We start from the raw sequence: 18,400 nt of genomic DNA on the forward strand, positions 1-18,400 counted from the left end.
AGGTAGGCCACGCTGGCACATATCAAGAATCTATTTAGACAGAGTTTCTTCCTCAGTTTCTGATAGTGTTCGGCAATTTGGACTGGATTCTTTGCGGGAGGTCATTCCATTCAGGAGGTGCAGTAGAGTTCTTGGAGGCACATCAAATGCTTTTGCACAGGCAGCTTTGGATTAAAATTGGCCTTTATTAAAGGCTTCAATAGCTAGTTTCATTCGCTCTTCCTTATTCATGATGATTATGCTGATGGAAATAAGGGTTAAAGAAGAAGTGGTGGTGTATGAATTCGGGGCCGCCGACCGCGCCATTCGGTGGTAGATTACGTTACAAACACTGGAAGCGTTGTTCGAATAATGATATTACAGAGCCTCTGGTGTGCGTGAAGGTCTCCCTACTAGTACTATTGAACAAATTGTAAACAACAGGGAGTAATCCGTCAAACAGCGACGTCTGTGTCCGAAGCCCCAGCCTCCCAACGGCCATAATAGGTCTTGAGCAGTTCTGGCATAGGCTTGATATCCAGAATATCTGGAGAGTCCGCCAACGCTCGGCGGAGGTTTGTGGTTTCATACACGGCCATTCCACTGCTGTCACCCCACCAGATCTCGTTCTCCGCTAGTCGTTCTTTGAGGAGAGGCGTCGCTCCTTTCATGCTGTGTTTCCCTCGTTCCGTGAACATCTGCAGCCATTCGGCTGCAGTGACACATCGCAGTGGAGTAGAACCGTACTCGCTTAGGATTTTGAACGTATCCATCCAGGTAATAGTTTGATCTTGATCAGGATGGACGACATTGAAGGCATGGCCTTGGTTCTCTGAGAATTGCGATATGCGCAGGATAGCTGCGCATATATAGTTAACTGGGACAAAGTGGTTACGCTGATGAGGTGGAGCTGGATATGCTCCGAGTCGGATGCAGTTGTACATGAGTCGATTGAACAAGTCTTCGGGCTTGTCTACTCCTGTGCTGCTGTGGCCCATCACGACTCCTGGGCGATAGATGGTTATGGCAAATCCGTTGGCAATAGCGTTCCAAGCAATGCTCTCCGCAGCAAGCTTGCTTCTTGTATACCCAACGTGCTGCTCAAAGTACTTGGGATCCAGCGCGGCCCTTTCGTCCTCAGGGATAGTCGTACCAGTGAGATGAGCCGAGGCGCCGCACGCCCCGATACTGGAGAAATAATTCAAGGGCTTAAGACGCCCAGTATTGACAAACTCCAGCATATTGAGGAGTCCAACAATATTGGCGTCACGATGAGCAGAGTAAGGAAGGGTGTAGTTGACGTAGGCTCCAAGGTGAAAGACAACACTAGATGACCATGCGTGATGATCAAATTCCTCCTTCGACATTCCCAGATTCGGGTGGGCAATATTGCCAGGAACCACAGTGATCTTATCCAGAGCTCCAAGGGGCAAGCCGTATCGGGTGAACGTCTTCTCAATCCGCAGTCTTCCCGACACAGGATCCGTTGTTCGAACCAAGCACGCAACGCTCTTAACTTGTGGGAGAGCGAGAAGCCCCAAGAGAAAGAAGGCCCCCACAAATCCAGTCGCACCTGTCAGGAAGACTCTTCCTTCAGATTCGGAGCACCAGTCAGGGATTGTTCCAGGAAGAGCTCGCAAGTCACTGCCCAGCTTCATGTCCTCCAGACAAATCGCCATTTCATCCGGTTCAGCTGTTGTCGAAGCGCTTATTCCGCTGGGAAGTTCCCCTTCATTAAAGTATTTGTTGCGCAACATCTTCATGGCCACGTCGGTTAGTCCTCCAACAGTACCCGCATTCGAGATCTCGACCAGGGAGATGTCGATACCCGCATTACGGCGAAACCAACTGCGGATTTCTATGCTCATTAACGAGTCAATTGCAATATTGGAGAGTTCCTCTTTGCTCAAATCATCCGCATAGGCAAGATGAGCAGCGACAACTTTACCTAGCTCGATGGTGATTTTGTCATGGGTTGACTGCTCATCCAGCAACCTGGGATTCTTCTCGACCTCATCCAGAAGAGACTTTAGTTCGTGAGATTGATTGGCTTTCGTTGCTTTGTTCGTTACTGAAGAATTTCGCCAACGACTGAAGCGACCTTCTTGCAGCCACGGTAGTTCTTTAACATTGCCCTTGGTTCCGAGACCCACGACGAGCTGTGATGAAGGGTGAGGGGATTGAGCAAAGACCGAGATCTCCAATGCTTGCAGCAGATCCTTTTCTTCGATTACCTGTATGTCCATGGTTTTGACGATATTCAACGTTTGTGGGCTTTGCTCAGCTGCATAACCAATATCTCCCACGAAACCGAGATCAATCACGCTTGCTGGGAGTCCTTGGGAGTGACGATATTTGACAAATGAATCCAGGAACGTGTTTGCTGCCGCATAGTTGGCCTGGCTAGCAAATCCCATGGTACCAGTGACAGAGCTGAAAAGAACAAAGAAGTCAAGTGGTATGTGTCGAAGCTCGAAATGGAGGTTCCATGTCCCTTGAACCTTCGGTGTTATAGCGGCCACCCAGTCCTCGTAAGTCATTTTGGATAGCATTTGATCCTTTATAGTAAAAAACAGTTAGTATTGGATAGAACGGAAAAGAACGTAGTGAAGAAGTGACTAACCTTGAGTACCATAGACATTTGGAGTACGCCTGCGATGGGGCGCTTGGCTGCCGAAAGAGCCCGCTGGATATCTTCAACATTTGAGACATCGCCCGCGATAACCGTCGCGCCCACCATATTGTGGCTCTCCAAATCGTCAATAAAGGCTTGGGCTTCAAGCGACTTGGCGCCTGACCGAGAGAGGAAGATAAAATTGCGGGCACCCTTTTCCACCATCCAGGTGCTAACGGCTCGACCAAGTCCTCCAAGTCCGCCGATCAAAAGATACGAAGCGTCCGGTCTGAAGAGCTGGGTGGTGTCATGTATCTTGGATATTGGCAGAGTATTTGGATCCTCCGGCATTCGAACAACAATCTTGCCTATGTGTTGGCCTGTTTGCATGTGGCGGAAAGCCTTGACAACATCCCCGGCATCAAAAATGATAATAGGTCTGATGGGGGTCAACTTTCCTTGCCGGAAATATTCTGTGAACTCTTCAACCAAGCCCCTCAACGCTTCATGGTCCTCATTCCCTAAGACTGAAAGATCCACGCCGATGAAAGAACGGTTGTCCAGAAATCCATCCATGTCAAGTTTGCCGTGACCCATAAAGTCTCGCTTTCCGATCTCGACCATCTTACCGAATTTTGCAACACATTTCCAGGAGGCATGAAGAAGTTCACCTGAAAGGGAATTCAAGACTAAATCAACACCTCGTCCATTGGTTTTCTTCAGCACGCCTTGCAAGAATGACGTGCTTCTGGAATCGAATATGTGGTCTGCTGGGATTTTCACTATGTCAGTGAGATAGGTAACCTTCTCACTAGTCCCAACCGTGGCATATATTTCTGCCCCTATCATCCTGCAAACTTGGATTGCTGCCAGTCCTACACCTCCACAGGCAGAATGAATTAGTACGGACTGGCCTTTTCGTATGTTCCCGATGGTGATAAGACAGTATATCGCCGTCGTGTAAATGCAAGATATCGCGGCAGCATCTTCAAGCGACATCTTTTCGGGGACGGGATGGCAAGAAGCTGCCGGGACGACTTTTTGGGTGCTCAAGAGTCCTAGATTGATAACGGCAACTCTGTCACCGACCCTTATATGCTCGACAGATGATCCTACTCGGCGAACAATTCCACTGCCTTCGAAGCCTAGTTCGGACGTATCTCCTAGGAAGCCCATTGCAATCATCATGTCCTATCGAAGTTAGAGAGTGGCCAGTGTTACCCGTGATAAAGAGACGACTTACCTTAAAATTCAGACCAACATATCTTACGTCCAGCTCAACTTCGTCTTCTTTCAACTCAGACGGCGAAGATGTAGACACGGCCCACCGCAATGAATCCAGAATTCCGTTGAACCCGATATCCAATGATCGTGGTTTCGACAAGTGTGGTACGGCAGCCAACTGATGATCAAAAGAGGACCATTCCAGCCGAGGCAGAAGGATATTTCCATCCTTGTAAGCATATTCATAGTCCGAATCCAGCCAAGGTAAGTTAGACTGAGCCTTCAACTTCTCAAATACCTTGATCACAGAATCAACGGCTGTTGTGTCGAACTGATCAACTTCCAAAGTCGCGAATTTGTGACCCAGCTCATTCCGAATTGTCCGAGCCATTCCCAAGACCAACGAGAAGCGAGGATCTTCACAACCGGTTTGGAGCGTTCTTGTAATCCAAAGGAGGTGGATGCCAGCTAATTTAGGCAAGTAGCTTTGGAACAACCGGAATTCCTCGGGTAGCAAACTGTTAAAGAAGGGGCCTTCGAGGTCGATAAGAGAAATGATATCAGATCCAGGAGGGAGAGTATCGTGCAGTGTGTACCATTTCACGGTATAGCCCGTGAGCGAAAGCGCTGACTCCAGCTCACGGCCCCATTCCGAGATTTCTGACAGATAAAGCAATCCAATTTGCCTCTCTTTCGTGATGACGCGGGCCTTGGCCGTAGAGAGGAGTGTAGCTGTTATGGCATAGTATTCATCATTGTCGTATTGCACGGCGTCCACGCCAGTGAAGTTGGTATTGGCCAACTCCTCATGCCATCTCTCGACAGACAATGCCGGGCTGTCACGACGACCATCGTCCTCTCCAAGCCACCAGCCTGGCAGAACGCCCATCAAAAAGCCGCTTATAGGAATACGGCCAGTCAACTCTTGCATGAGTAAACGACCCCCAGGGGCCAAAAGCTTGCGGACGTTCTGTAACGTGTCGGAAATTCGAGGTGTGGCATGAAGAACATTGCCAGCTATGATCAAATCATAACTTTCCGGTGCATAGCCTTGTCCTTCTGGATCACGAGTGATGTCAAGTGTCGCATATTCAATGGCATCATACTCGCGAAATTTGTCTTGAGCATCTGCTAGAAAGCCTCCCGATATGTCTGTTAATGTGTACTTAGAGTAAAGTCGGCTATTGTTGGATAATGTGAGAGACTTTAGGGCAATTGATGTCAAGCCACCCACTCCAGCACCGATTTCCAGGACGCGAAGGATCGGATTAGATTGGCCAAGTAATCGGAGGAAGCCTCCACAGGGCGAAAGAGAAGCCATACCTTCGAAGAAACGCTTCAATGAATCATTTTGCATGAGCGTTTCGAGGGGGTTTATTCGTCCCTCTAATATATCGTGAATGGCAGAGCAAAGTCTCTCGGCAAGTTGGTGAGTTGGGTAGACTAGAGAATGCATTTCGCGCATTTCCTGGCGCAATGCATCTGCGTAAGGGCTGTGAAGGCCAAGTTTTGAGACATCCGTTTCCTTCATCTCAGGGACTAAGTCGGCCGACTTTCCTTTGATCATACTGTACTGATCTCTTATCCAAGCGTGGTATTTCTTGAGATGATCAGAAGCGGGGGTCGAGTACATCGTGCGTCGATATGCTTCAACCAAGTATACACTCGTTGCCCTTGCTACGGTCTGCGCTCGGATGAGAGGTTCAGGAAGACGCGGGAGCTGCTCTTCAAAAGGAACAAAGTCGATATGCCGTGTCCAGTAAAGGTTCGACGCTAGCAGCGCATTCGGATCATTTGACTCAGGATCCTGGACACTGAAAAAGACACCCCTTTTCATGGAGAGGACAACCTGATTGTTCGAGAGTAGTGTCGATTTACCACACATGGTTCCACTGGTGGCCTCACAGGAAACGTTCAAGTCCATTTTACCACGACCTTCATTGATGTATAGGGACTCGATAGCAGTCGGTATACACATTCTTGTCATTCGACGCGAGATGCCCTGTGTTGCTGCTACGCTGAGCAGTTGCAATGATTCATCAATCAAGGTTGGATGAAGAGCATAGTAACTGCTATGCGGCGTTTTATCACCATGCAAAACCGCAGAAGCCTGGAAAGTCGTTGAACTCGCTGTAATCTGTTCGAGCCCTCTGAAATGGGATCCATAGTCCAGCCCGCGTTTCTTGAGTGCACGATACCATTTATCGGATTCAATCCGTCGAGAATAGTTCTGGCTCAAGGGAACATCATGTTCTTGATCAGCGCCTGACCGAACCTGACCCACGCAATGTTTCTTCCACTTGCCATTTTGATAGGCTGAAATGGTGAAGTCAAACCATGGCGAGTCAACATTGTCTGCAAGTTTGACTGATTGCAGACTCGTGACAATCTCGACGGGCCCTGAGCCCTCTAGAATCAGTGCGTTTCGAATGAACATATTCCTTAGAGAGTAGTCCGTAGATCCAGCCACTTGACGCACAGCTTCACCTGCAATAGCAACATAACCAGCAGCAGGAAAGACAATATCAGTGCCAATTTTGTGGTCCATCACCCAGAGAGCATCTTCTATATTGAAGACGTTCCGCCAAGCCGGCTCTAATTCACTTGACTCCAGAGTCCGAGAGCCTAGGAGTTCGTGGTGAGGATATCGGCGAAGTCTCCAGTCACGAACAAGACGGGGCTCATCCCAGAGTCTCTCGTCATGCTGCCAGGTATATGGCGGAAGTTCTGTTAAGACTTTACCTTGCGTAATGAGGGAAGGGAGGTTTATAGGTGCGCTGTGGATGTATAGATTCCCAGCTGTCACCAGAAGACTTCTCCATGGCTCTTTGCCCCTAATAATGGTCGGAAGATAGCGGTGCTTTCCCGTATCGGCCTTCGTAAGTGACTGACGAATAGGACCGGATAGCGTTGAATGGGGACCAATCTCCAGGAATAGCTTTGACTGGTCGTCATCTCCAATGATCCGTTGGATTGCCGTGTTGAAAAGAACAGGGGACTGCAAGTTCCTGCGCCAGTAACGGGCGTTCAAAATCGAGGGATCTGATACAATTGTGCCCGAAACCGTAGAGTACATTGGTACCATAGATAGCTTGTGCGCGCAATGCGGATAGATCATCTTTTCATACGCTTTCCCAGCTTCGACCATATGGTGTGAATGATAGGCAACATTGACGGCGAGCTGTCGACAAAATATCTCCTGGTCATGGGCATGAATGCCATCCAGAACTTCACTGAGGGTGTCACTATCACCTGAAAGCGTCACACTTTCTGGGCTATTGTCGCAAGCGATGACGACGCCCGGCTTTAAGAAAGGCCTTGCTTTTTCCGAACCGAGACCAACGGCCGCCATACCACCATGACGCTCGGAGGGGAAAGTCTTCATTGCTTGACCACGGAAGTATGCGACGAGAATTGCAACCCCAGCGGACACTGCACCTGAGGCATAGGCAGCTGCAATCTCACCACTGGAATGTCCTACTACTGCATCAGGTGTAATGCCCCAGTGTTGCAGAAGATTCACAAGAGCTATTTGGACGGCTGTGCAGAGCGGTTGCGCGAATTCTGCCTCTGCAACTCGGCTGTATTCGTCACATTTCGAAAGCTCATCTGAATTTGAACATTAGATCTGCCCTTTTGAAAAAGAGTGCGGACATACCTTCAATAGACCACGAAGGCCCGCCCGCAACTCCTTGCAAGATGCGGTCCATCATCTGAATATCTTTCCGGAATATTCCTACTTTTTCGATCAACTCTCTGCCCATCCCGGGCCACTGGGCACCTTGTCCGGTAAACACGAAAACGATGGGTGCCTTGGAGAACTTGGTCTTCTCAAAAGACGAGACTTTTCCATCCGCTTCTGCGAGTGCAAATGCCCTGTGTGGCATGTGTTCTCGCCTCAAACCCAATGTGTATGCAATATCGTCCAGCGATGACTTGGCCGTGTCCAGGTACTTCTGCAAATTCCCAATCTGTCCATCTAATGACTGTTTTGATTTCGCAGAGAGAACTAAAAGTTGAGGGCCTGGTTGGTCATCCACATTTCTGCATGTATCATCGGGAGGGGCAGAATCAAGAATAACCTGACCATTTCAGCATTTACACGACAGCATCAGACGAGAAAGATTTGTAGCGTCAACTTACATGAGCATTCGTCCCACCAATGCCAAATGAATTGATGCTTATCCTCTGGCTTCGGTCCTTTGGCCAGGCGGTAGCTTCCACGGGCAGCTGAAGCTTCGCCTTTTCAAATGGAACTATGGTAATCACATATTAGAACTTTTGTATAGAACTTCAAATAGCTGGGAGGGTATGATAGCGCACTGTTGGGATTTGGACTTTGGAAATGAACGTTGGGTGGAATGGTTTGATTCTCTAGCGCCAAAACACTCTTGATAACACTGGTAATTCCAGACGCGCCTTCAGAGTGCCCAACATTTGGTTTGACCTTGGATTGTATCAGAATGTGGTACCGTTAAAAAAGGAAATAGGTAGGATACATACCGCTCCGATATAAATACCTTCTTCCCCGAAGATATTGGCGACAACAGATGTTTCTGATGTATCTCCAACACTTGTCCCGGTGCCATGGCACTCAAAAAAAGCGGTCTGTGACACATTGTCAATTCCTGCTTTCCTATATGCTCTTCTAATCAACCTTTCTTGCGCCGCGGAACCAGGGGTTGTGATGCTAGGAGTCTTCCCATCACAATTCACTGCACTAGAGCGAATAACGGCGCGAACTGGATCACCATCCCGGACTGCTTTGTCCAAGGGCTTGATGAATATGGCATTGACTGCCTCTCCTCTTCCATAGCCATCTGCTGCGGCATCAAAAGTCCTGCAAATTCCACTCTTTGAAATGACCATGTTATCGGACATTGAGGTCGTCATTGTTGGTGTGAAGATAAGGTTCGTGCCAGCCACCAAGGCAGAAGAACATTCACCAGAGTAGAGGCCCTGACATGCTTCATGAAGACCTACCAAGGAGGATGAGCAGCCCGTTCGAAAGGTGATGCTTGGGCCTCCAAGGTCGTACTCGTAGGAGATACGATTAGAGATGGCATAGTCACCAGCTCCAACCACCCGGTATCTGTCGTTGTCTTGGGTGTCCTTTGTCTTCAGGTCCAGCCAGTCCTCACCAAAAACCCCGACATAGCAGCCAATGTTCCTTCCCCGCCATCCTGTCTGTCCACCATTCTCCATACATTCCCAGATTATCTCCAGCAAGAGTCTTTGTTGCGGGTCAAGTTTCGCAGCCTCGGCCTTACTAATGCCAAAAAAGCCCGTGTCAAACTGTGCAATATCCTGCTCAAGGAAGTACCCGTGCTGTGTTCGGATTGCACCGGCTCTCGAGCCCGAGTCGTCGTGAAAAGCATCAATGTTGTAGCGGGTATCAGGGACCTTGCACAAGCCATCGCGCTTGTTAACCAGAAAGTCCCAAAACTCCTTCTCACAGCTGACACCTCCGGGCAATCTCATGGCCATGCCAACAATCGCAACTGGAAAAGGGACATGGGTACCCTCGATGTCGTCGACATCTTGAGGGGATCGGGTTTCGTCGTCGGTCCCGCTGCTCGTCGTGGGAGTATGAAGGGCATTCTCGAGGATCTCAGCCGATTTTCCGCTCAGAGGTACTCCGCAAGTGAGCGCATTCTCGATAATTTCAGCCATCCTCGCGATGTTTTTTTGGGTGCAACAATTGTATCCGCTATCAGTGCGCGAAGTCAACTCTGGGGAGTGGCCGTGACAATGGGAACGAGAATGATATACGAGTAATCAAAGGTATGGATACCAATTCAACATAAAGATCTAATTTGTATCAATTGGAGATCAACACACGACTTGTCAGGCTACTTCGACTGTATCGACCCATAGACCATTGACGATCTGCCAACCCATAGCACCCATACCATCGACGATCTGATCGCTGCCATATTAGCTAGCACGAGCCACCGCATTCTGAATCCGGTACTGATGTGATAAGCTATTAGCTTTTCACCCGAGGCTGAAAATATGGCGCTTGATCGTCGTTCAGCTCTACTCCGGAGTAGTGCTGGAGCCGTGATGATATTACTCAACAGGGAAAAGGCGCTGTCGAGCTATCATGTGACAAGATTTTACTATTGATGCTGTAAAGACAATTTTGGTCCTGGCTCTATTATCAGCCATCAATTGTGAAAGCTGAAGAGAATCATTGAGAAGATCATTAGACGGTCGATTCCACCGCCATTCCTGCGAATCTTGCCCCACGTCGATGGTCAAATCGCCGACCTTTGACAAGTGTATTGCGGCCCAATACGTTACTCTGCATACATAGTATGCAGTCGGAAGAGCACTATTTGCTTTTGCCGTCACATTCTATCACGTTTTCACATAGTTAACACATACATGGTCTTGGTACATGTGGTTCATGCAATAATGCAATAGTTTCCGCTTAGTTGGCCCCATATCTCAGCTGCCCGTCGCCAAGCCCTTTTTTCTCCAATCTGGTTATTATCGAGTACAGAGTGTGTGATCCTAGGGTACTGTAATGTGAAATCGTGTTTTCCGGAAATATGCTAAAGATCCCTCACTCTCGCACCCATCAGCAGAAACCGCCCACGCAGAGTGTAAACAATGGAGTTGCAAACGGTAATCCCTCTGCACTCAAAGGATGATACTTGGATGAACCGAGGCATTGCTCTCGAGTTCACCCTCCACTTTGATGATGTGTTGGATCCGGAGCATCTCCGCCGGTCTCTAGAGAGATTGATGGAAATCGGAGAGTGGAAGAAACTCGGCGCTCGCTTGCGTCTCAATGTATGTAGATTTGTCTTTGTGTGCCAGCTAGAAAACTGATTTGAACTGGGTAATACAGAGCACTGGCGGACTTGAATACCATATCCCCAAGCAGTACGATGCGAAACGCCCCGGTTTCACGTTTTCTACCGTCAAGCGGGATGGGTGCCTTAACGATGAGCCGTGTGCTTCAACATTGCCCCGGGGGACTGAATTCCCGACTGTGTTTCCATTCTCGGCCTCTGATATCGATGGCTTACTATACAAGTCTGATTCGCCGAGGAAACTTGAAGACTGGATATACACCGATCGCCCGCAGCTTGATATTCATGTTGTTACCTTCCCAGACGCCACATTAGTGAAGCTGGCATGGCTTCATACCTTGATGGATGCTTCAGGGCGGGCCAGCTTGCTCAAGGCGTGGACGGCTGTTCTTCGCGGTCGCGAGGATGAAGTGCCTCCATTCCACGGGTTCTTTGAAGACCCCTTAGCAGATTTAGATGCGCGGCCACCGCTTGAATGGTTCGTTCGGTCGCGTTGGATGGTGAAGATTCTGCAATGGCTTGGACCGCTGCTGCTCATTATCCGGATCATCTGGGAGATGGTTGGCTACCCAAAGTATGAACATCGAATGGTTTGTATACCCGGCTCGGTTGTCTCAGAGATGCGAGAGGCCGCAATGGAGGAATTGGCTGTGGGCGGCGACGAAGGCAAGCCACCTTTTGTGAGTGAAAGCGATGTCCTCGTTGCATGGTGGGCCCAGTGTATAGTTCGGTGCATCCAACCACCTGTGGACAAGCCCATCACTTTGCTGAACAACTTCAATATCCGGTCCACATTTCCAGAGCGGTTTCCGCAGGGTACTGCGTATATTGGAAACGCATGGCTGACTGCACATGCCGTTCTATCTTCCGGCCTTATGCTTGAGCGACCTATCAGTTACCTGGCTTCCAAGCTCCGCCATTCTCTTCTGAACCAGCGCTCTAAACAGCAGGTTCAAGCCTATATGGCTGTTCAGGAAGAGGGCATGAACAAGGCTAGGGGTGAAATTGCGTCGTGGATCGGTCTTTCAGATATGCTGATCCACTGCTCGAACTGGCACCAGGCTAGATTTTTCAACGTCGATTTCTCCTCTGCAGTGGTTAGCTCAGGTTGCGCTAATGAAACGAAGAGCCACTCGCTGGGGAAACCCTCGCTCATCATACCGAGAACCTTTTATCGATGGCCAATGTTATTGAATCTTGGATCGGTTATTGGAAAGGATGCGGATGGGAACTGGTGGTTGGTGTGGCACTTGAAGAAGGGCGTGTGGAGGGAAATTGAGAGGCAACTTGCAAGTATGAGAAGGTAGTCTCAGTATCAAACTACTTGCTGTCCATTCCATGAGTTTACCTATCGAAGAGACAAAATATAAATATACTGGTAGGTTTGAGTATATAAATAACATCGATAGCACACTATATTGTTATCGGACCTCTGACCAAGCACTCCTTCAGAACAAATACATGCCATAGCTCATCAGTTTCGGTAAGCTTCGGCGGCATTTCTGAACGCATCATCGATCCTATTAGAGTATGGCTTTACCAGGCGATGATGCTTGTCAGATAGCTGGCTCTTCATCACATCCTCCAACTTCTTCTTTTCGTCATGCATATGGTCGAAAATTCCCTGTGCAATATACTGGACGCCAGCCTTCTTGCACTCGGACGCCTATATTGATTTGAAATGTTAGCGTGAAAGGGAGAGGGGGTACAAGTTTACCTTACCTTGTCATTTGCCAAATCCAGTATGTCCATCACTCGGGGATACAAGTTCTTGTATGAATCCATAATTTTCGAACTCTCTTCATCCGTGTACGCATCAGGCCCGGCGAGGTCTTTACGAGCGATTCCAAATATACCTTTGGCATCGTGCAGGGCCTTAGCCACCATGAGGTTGGAAATGAGTCCGCCGTCGTATTTTTCAATGGTGCCCTTCGCCCTGTCTAGCTCGCGAGCGATGGCCTGGTTGTTGGACACGATTTGTTGGGCATCGACTGCAGCAATGGCAGGAGAGACAAGTAACACGGCAGTTAAGAGGTATTTGATAAGCAACATGGTGTAGTGATCCAAGGTGGTGAGAGTGAAAATCAGACTCGGTGTTGGATATTAACAGGAAATGCTAATGAACAACGCTCTTTGACCCTGCGTTGGGTGCCTCGGGTTCTTAAAATTCATTTTAGCTGTAGTTATTACTCTTCGGAATTTGTCAACATTGGCCCTAGGACTATATAGTACTAGTGCTTGCAGTATCCTGCATTAGAGTGTGATCTAGCAGCGATGATCATGGGAAATCACAGCTGAAGGTAATGGGATTTCGATATTTACATATAGCTGTATTTATGAATTTGTATTTCAGACAGGATGGACCAGATATAAATCAATAAAAAACAAAAATGAGCTCCATGCTGGTCACCTGTCATCATAGCACCGGCCTCAGAACCGGGGTCTCAGAGGAAGCCTGCAAGAGCCTTTTCAAATTCATTTCCAAGATCCTCTACCGGTCCCGCGAGTTCCGTGTGGTTATCTACCGGAAGCTTCTGCTTAGACAAGGTTTCATACGTGGCCCTTTCCTTAGCAAAGCCTCGTAGAATGATCGTCGTGAATGCTTTCAGCCCCGCCGAGTCGAGGTGATCGGTCTGCATTAAGATGAGCATAATCCTTTCTAACCAGACAGGATTGCGATGAAATCTCTTGTCATACCTTGGAAGATGCGGTGTTCAAAATTTCTTTGATAGACGTGCGAATATCATGATAGTGGCTCAAGTAAGTGAAGACTTGGTCCGCCGGAACAGAGTCCAAATTCGCCAGGGTGTTTCTTGCGGAATTGCTACTCGTCATGAGATTGTAGAGCTCGTAACCGCAGAGCAAAGTCTGTCCGGCGCCGCCATCGAAGTCCTTGACACAGTCATGAGTGGACAGAATTTGTTTATGGAGGGAGTCAAAACCGAGGAAAACATGATCAGTGGTGGTGGCAGCTAGAGAAAGGGGTTGGATGGAGGCCAGAGGTGCCAGGAGGGCCGATAGGAGGAACTGTTTGAACAGCATTGGTGATAACTCCGGTATGCCGGCGTAGTTCGTACTCTGTACAGTCTCTTCATGCCGGTTACCTATGCTTTTATAAGGCTCCATAGCAGATCATGCTGCGAGGGGCGGTGGGTATTGGGTATCAATAGTTTGCTCAGCTGAGGTGATGGCGTGTCACCTCCGCATAAGCCGAAGCTAGTCCTAGTTTGCCCTTCATAGTACTCCGTACAAACTCTGTGCCGCTGTGCGAAGATAGCCAGAGAACGAGCCACCATATGTACGCTTTGGAAACCAATATGGCCCTATTCTGGCTGTAACTCGTCAAATTGAGGTGCTATTTGGCTGCCATGGCCAAGCGCAAGTAGGCAATTGAAGCTAGTGAAAATGGATGAACAGACAAGTTGACAAGCCTCGGGAATTCAATTCGAAAGAGAGGCCCGACTGGCACAATCGTATATGAAATCCGTGTTGAAAACCCCAGGTTTGAGGTGCCTAGAGATAATACGTACCAGCTTTAGCATATTTTGCCGGCGTGAGGACTGACCTTCCTATGCGATTACTCAAGCGCTTGAGACTGGTATTTTTTTTCCTTCTCTGGTTTGCCGGGCGTAATGATTAAAATGGGAAACAATTATTCTTCCAAGGGTGCCTGCGGTCTCTTCTGGATTTTCTTCATAATTTCTGGATTGATCATCAAGCCATCTTTTATCTGCTTCAGTCCAGAAATTCGTATCTTCTTGGGTGTTGTCCAGAGGATAATCATCGAGTTCCTGCTGTGTCCATAACCGGAAGAAAGACGAGGATGACGTTCCATCCGTCCCTAATGTCAATGGCCTCCAGTCAACGGAGAAATCGCGAGCGGTAGTTTTATCAAGGTGATCCTGGTCGTGAGCATAAACTAGGTCGTAAATGGGTTCCAAAATTCGATCAGTTGTACTTCGGACGGTCTTACGTTCTCGAGTTTCGTCTTCGACCTGTTTTTCCCTGGTCTCGCAGGAAATAGTCCGGGAACGAGATTAGCTATGTCTATAGGCATCTTGCTTGCTTGGGAAGTAATGGAGAGAGATGGAGAATGGGAAGTGGGAGGGTCGCAAAACAAAGAAGGTTACCTGACATATGTCCATATGCTATTCACTCTAACAGAGACAGTTATGAACAGAACAATTAATCTAAACCTGTGGAACTTGAGGCTGCATGCTCCTTTAAAACCAATATCACCGCAACCATGACGGCGCCGAATACTTCCATGTGGAAGGCGTTGCCAGCGTACAGCGGTCCACGAGACTCTACCCTCAACAGTATATCATCATTTAACGTTCCATTCCGAGGGTATGCGGGATAGCCGGTACCTCACTTGGTGAACTGCACATAGATCTCATGACGGTTTTCCGCCAGAGATAGCCGGCTATCATAGTCAGTATTACTTCAGGGTAGTTCTCATTTATCAAGCGACTTGAATCACCAGCCGTTTAAGTACTCGCGGGGGTTCGCATCTTGGCGCAACCAGCCGAGGGTTGCAATGCGCATGACAACCAGGTAAACTTGGAACTCATTCGAGTCCCGGATAGTTTCCTTTGCTCTACCCAAACAGCTCCAAGCCCGTATCTTTCGGCAACATCTTCAAAGGATGCCGGAGGGATTGGGAACGCAGCAGTGTGCTGGAACATCGCGTACTGCTTGTGGGAGATCCTCGATCCGAGGAACATCAGACTCTGTTTAAGGTAGTGAATTGACTTGTGCCCGAGCTTGGCTCAGAAGATCAACTCCTCTAGCTCCCAGCGCTCAGTTGGGATCTCCAAATCGGGAATATTAGGGTCATCGTCGTTGGGCTTCTGCTTTTTGGCTCGGGGCATTGCGCTGGTAGTAATCAAATTGAAGTTCGACAAGAATTAAACGACAGAAACAATATCCTATGTTGATATCGGGGTTCGAGGGTCCTTATAAATATGTGTAGAAACCGGTCTGTTTGTTTTGGTGAAAAAATGGTGTTATAGAAAACATGATGGTTCATCTTCTTTGCTTGTTTCAGGCCTACAACAAAATCCTTTAGTCTATGCTCTATGCAGTACTAGCAATTATAATACCCTCAAAATTTAGCTAAAGCCAATTGAATGAAACTAATTCAGAATGGTAAAGAACGGTTGGCGCATGCTAGGGCTATGGTACGCCATGGATATTGAGCTGGATAGGCCTCTGGCCCATGCATTGTAGATATGGCTACATATTCCAATGGATGACTACTTTCCATTATGATTATGATTTGATTCTAGGATCCATGCATGTGTTTTGCTAAATTCATTAGAAACCCAACCTACTAAATTTATCTACATGTGGACCGTATTCACATCATCTGATGGTAAAGACAATGGTATCATCAAAAAACAACAAACTTTTATTTCCTCCCCCGATTAAACGTCTTCAACGGATCAACTCTCCCACCAGGCTTCCTACCTCTTCCAGCCTTGCGATTCCGCTCTCTAGCCTTCCGAATGCGATTATCAGTGGTCTTCCGCAGCCCAACATACCCAATATCCTCATTCGAAATACCTTTCCTTCCTTTCGCTGGCATCAGGTAATCCGGAACATGCTTAAGATGGGGCTGGATGCGCGCAGAACGCAGCTCGCCGTCATGGCGCAGTTGTCGCAGTTCCTCTGGGTTCTCTTCAAAGTGGCGCTTGAGCTTCTCGCTCTTGATGAGTTCTTGGCGGATTTCACGAGCACGGGCTTCTTGCACGGCGAGTCGGGTCACGGCGCGGAGGGCGTCGGACATACGGTACCGGAAAGCCTCAACTTGGTTCATTTCGAAGTGGTAGGGTTTCACTTCGTGGCCGAGCTTGGACTGGCGCTTAACGATCTTCGCGAGGACGGATTCATCGTGCTTTGCGGTGGAAATGGATGTGGGCTTGTGTTTGCCGAATTGGGCTGCTGGGACGACGAAGGAGAGTGCCATTCCGGCCTTGCCTGCTCTTCCGGTACGGCCGATGCGGTGGGTGTACGATTTGGAGGTAGTGGGCAGGTCGAAGTTAAGGACACAGGCGACGTTCTGGAAGTCGATACCGCGGGAAATACCGTAATCCTTTTCTTTGCCGGACAGTTTGCGGCGCTTGTTGTCTCCTTCGTTCTCGTCCTCGTCACTCGATTGTGCCTTATCATCGCCATCTTCTTGCTTGGTCTTCTTGGACTTGCGAGCACCCATAACTTCTTGGTCATCGGCGGCGATGATAATATCGTAGACACCCTTGTTGAACTCCTGCACGACGTGGATCCGAGAGTTGACGGGCAACTCTGAGTTGAGCACACAACACTTGACACCAAATTGCTCTAAGAACAGCTTAACACGGTAGCATCGGTCAATATCGCCGACGAAAACGATGATCTTGCCCTTGATCAGCTGCAGCTTGAAAATAACGTAAGTCAAGAGGAATTTTTCGTCCTCCGCGCACCTGTGGAGTATTAGCGATGTACCAGAGAACTCAGTTAGTAAAAAGGCATCTTACTTGACAACAAACTGGCTCACGCCAGCGCCCTGGTCGTCTTGATCCTCAAGCTTCAAGGTCACAGGACTCCGACAGAACAGACCCTTCAAGGTATCAACCTCCGCAGTGAGCGTAGCACTCATCAAGAATGTCTGCACACCACGGGGAATCGCCTTCGACAGCGCTTGAATGTCCTCATCATATCCGTATGAGAGAACGAGGTCTGCCTCGTCAATAACCAGGTGGCTCAGATTGTCGAGCGACAACGCGGAGTTGCTAATGTTGGACAGGACACGAGCGGGGGTCGACACGATCAGATCGGGGCAATCGGCGAGCATTGTACGCTGAACTGCGTCGGAGACCTTCTGTGTGAGGTTGACAGAGCGAACTTCCTTACCGCAGAAGGCTGCGAAAGTGGTCACGACATTCTGGACTTGTTCGGACAATTCTCGGGTCGGGACGAGGATGAGGCCGGTTGTAGCTTTCAACGAGGGGTCGGCCTGCAGTTCATCAGTACTCAAACCCTTTCAAAGAGACGAACTGAAATACTAACAGCCTTCTTCTGAAGAATCGTTTGCAGAATCGGTAGGACATAGGCCGCGGTCTTTCCGGAACCAGTTTTTGCGCGAGCTGATTTCGTTAGCATTATGCTCCCCCAAGTTGCGCAAGCACAACGCAATATCTCTCACTCACCCAGAATATCCTTCCCCTGAAGCGCCAACGGAATCGCCTTCGCCTGGACAAGAGTCGGCTTCGAGAATTTCTCTTTCGTCAGGGCTTGGCGCAGTCGCGGGTCGAGGTTGAGACTTTCAAAACTGGCATCGTCGGAATCATGGGTTTCGGTCTTGCCAGCTGTTTCTGGTGACGGGACGTCGTTGGCATCGAGCTTTCGTTTCATAGTGCAATGTGGTTTTGAAATGATCTTCTGTTGTTGAGTTCTTCGTTCTGGTCCTGAAAGTTTTCAGGGTGGAAAATCTGTCGGGCGGTGAGATTTTGCAGGGTACATCTTCCACCGCCTTTGATTTCGGGCGCCTTCCGTATTAGGAATGGCTAGAGCTCTATCGTCGACCGCCGTTCCAGGCACAAAACCACCTCGAGGGCTCCGTCGACTAACCTCAATGTGGGCGACAGAGATTAGGAGCCCAGGATGACCCACATATTTCAATAAGTTTTCCTTTTCTTCTATTAATCCGTCCAATTCCGTCCGAGTTATTAAAACCTCACCATAGACGATTTCTGGGATGCATTATTCGCCTTACTCC

The 18,400-nt window shown here is 48.7% G+C and overlaps 5 protein-coding genes across 5 annotated transcripts; 1 reads left to right on the forward strand and 4 right to left on the reverse strand.

The window, feature by feature from the left end:
- Positions 1 to 434: 434 nt before the first annotated feature.
- ACHE_50466A (type I iterative PKS) lies at positions 435 to 9,490 on the reverse strand (the record flags this gene model as incomplete). The annotated part of the gene is made up of 7 exons (XM_043280185.1): positions 435 to 2,537; positions 2,603 to 3,784; positions 3,837 to 7,426; positions 7,476 to 7,899; positions 7,961 to 8,073; positions 8,141 to 8,264; positions 8,321 to 9,490. The coding sequence occupies 7 exons, from the start codon at positions 9,488 to 9,490 to the stop codon at positions 435 to 437; spliced, it is 8,706 nt and encodes a 2,901-aa protein (XP_043137790.1).
- A 945-nt stretch (positions 9,491 to 10,435) lies between these two features.
- ACHE_50467S (uncharacterized protein) lies at positions 10,436 to 11,948 on the forward strand (the record flags this gene model as incomplete). Its single annotated transcript, XM_043280188.1, has 2 exons — positions 10,436 to 10,618; positions 10,677 to 11,948. 2 exons carry the CDS (start codon positions 10,436 to 10,438, stop codon positions 11,946 to 11,948), a joined length of 1,455 nt encoding a protein of 484 aa, XP_043137791.1.
- A 167-nt stretch (positions 11,949 to 12,115) lies between these two features.
- On the reverse strand, positions 12,116 to 12,693 carry ACHE_50468A (uncharacterized protein; the record flags this gene model as incomplete). Its single annotated transcript, XM_043280189.1, has 2 exons — positions 12,116 to 12,307; positions 12,364 to 12,693. 2 exons carry the CDS (start codon positions 12,691 to 12,693, stop codon positions 12,116 to 12,118), a joined length of 522 nt encoding a protein of 173 aa, XP_043137792.1.
- A 392-nt stretch (positions 12,694 to 13,085) lies between these two features.
- On the reverse strand, positions 13,086 to 13,683 carry ACHE_50469A (uncharacterized protein; the record flags this gene model as incomplete). Its single annotated transcript, XM_043280190.1, has 2 exons — positions 13,086 to 13,274; positions 13,339 to 13,683. The coding sequence occupies 2 exons, from the start codon at positions 13,681 to 13,683 to the stop codon at positions 13,086 to 13,088; spliced, it is 534 nt and encodes a 177-aa protein (XP_043137793.1).
- Positions 13,684 to 16,054: 2,371 nt separating this feature from the next.
- On the reverse strand, positions 16,055 to 18,036 carry dbp9 (ATP-dependent DNA/RNA helicase; the record flags this gene model as incomplete). Its single annotated transcript, XM_043280191.1, has 4 exons — positions 16,055 to 17,105; positions 17,160 to 17,638; positions 17,692 to 17,768; positions 17,832 to 18,036. The coding sequence occupies 4 exons, from the start codon at positions 18,034 to 18,036 to the stop codon at positions 16,055 to 16,057; spliced, it is 1,812 nt and encodes a 603-aa protein (XP_043137794.1).
- Positions 18,037 to 18,400: the final 364 nt, after the last annotated feature.

The sequence above is a fragment of the Aspergillus chevalieri genome, chromosome 5, assembly GCF_016861735.1.
Source record: "Aspergillus chevalieri M1 DNA, chromosome 5, nearly complete sequence".
In the NCBI taxonomy this organism is placed as follows: Eukaryota; Fungi; Ascomycota; class Eurotiomycetes; order Eurotiales; family Aspergillaceae; genus Aspergillus; species Aspergillus chevalieri.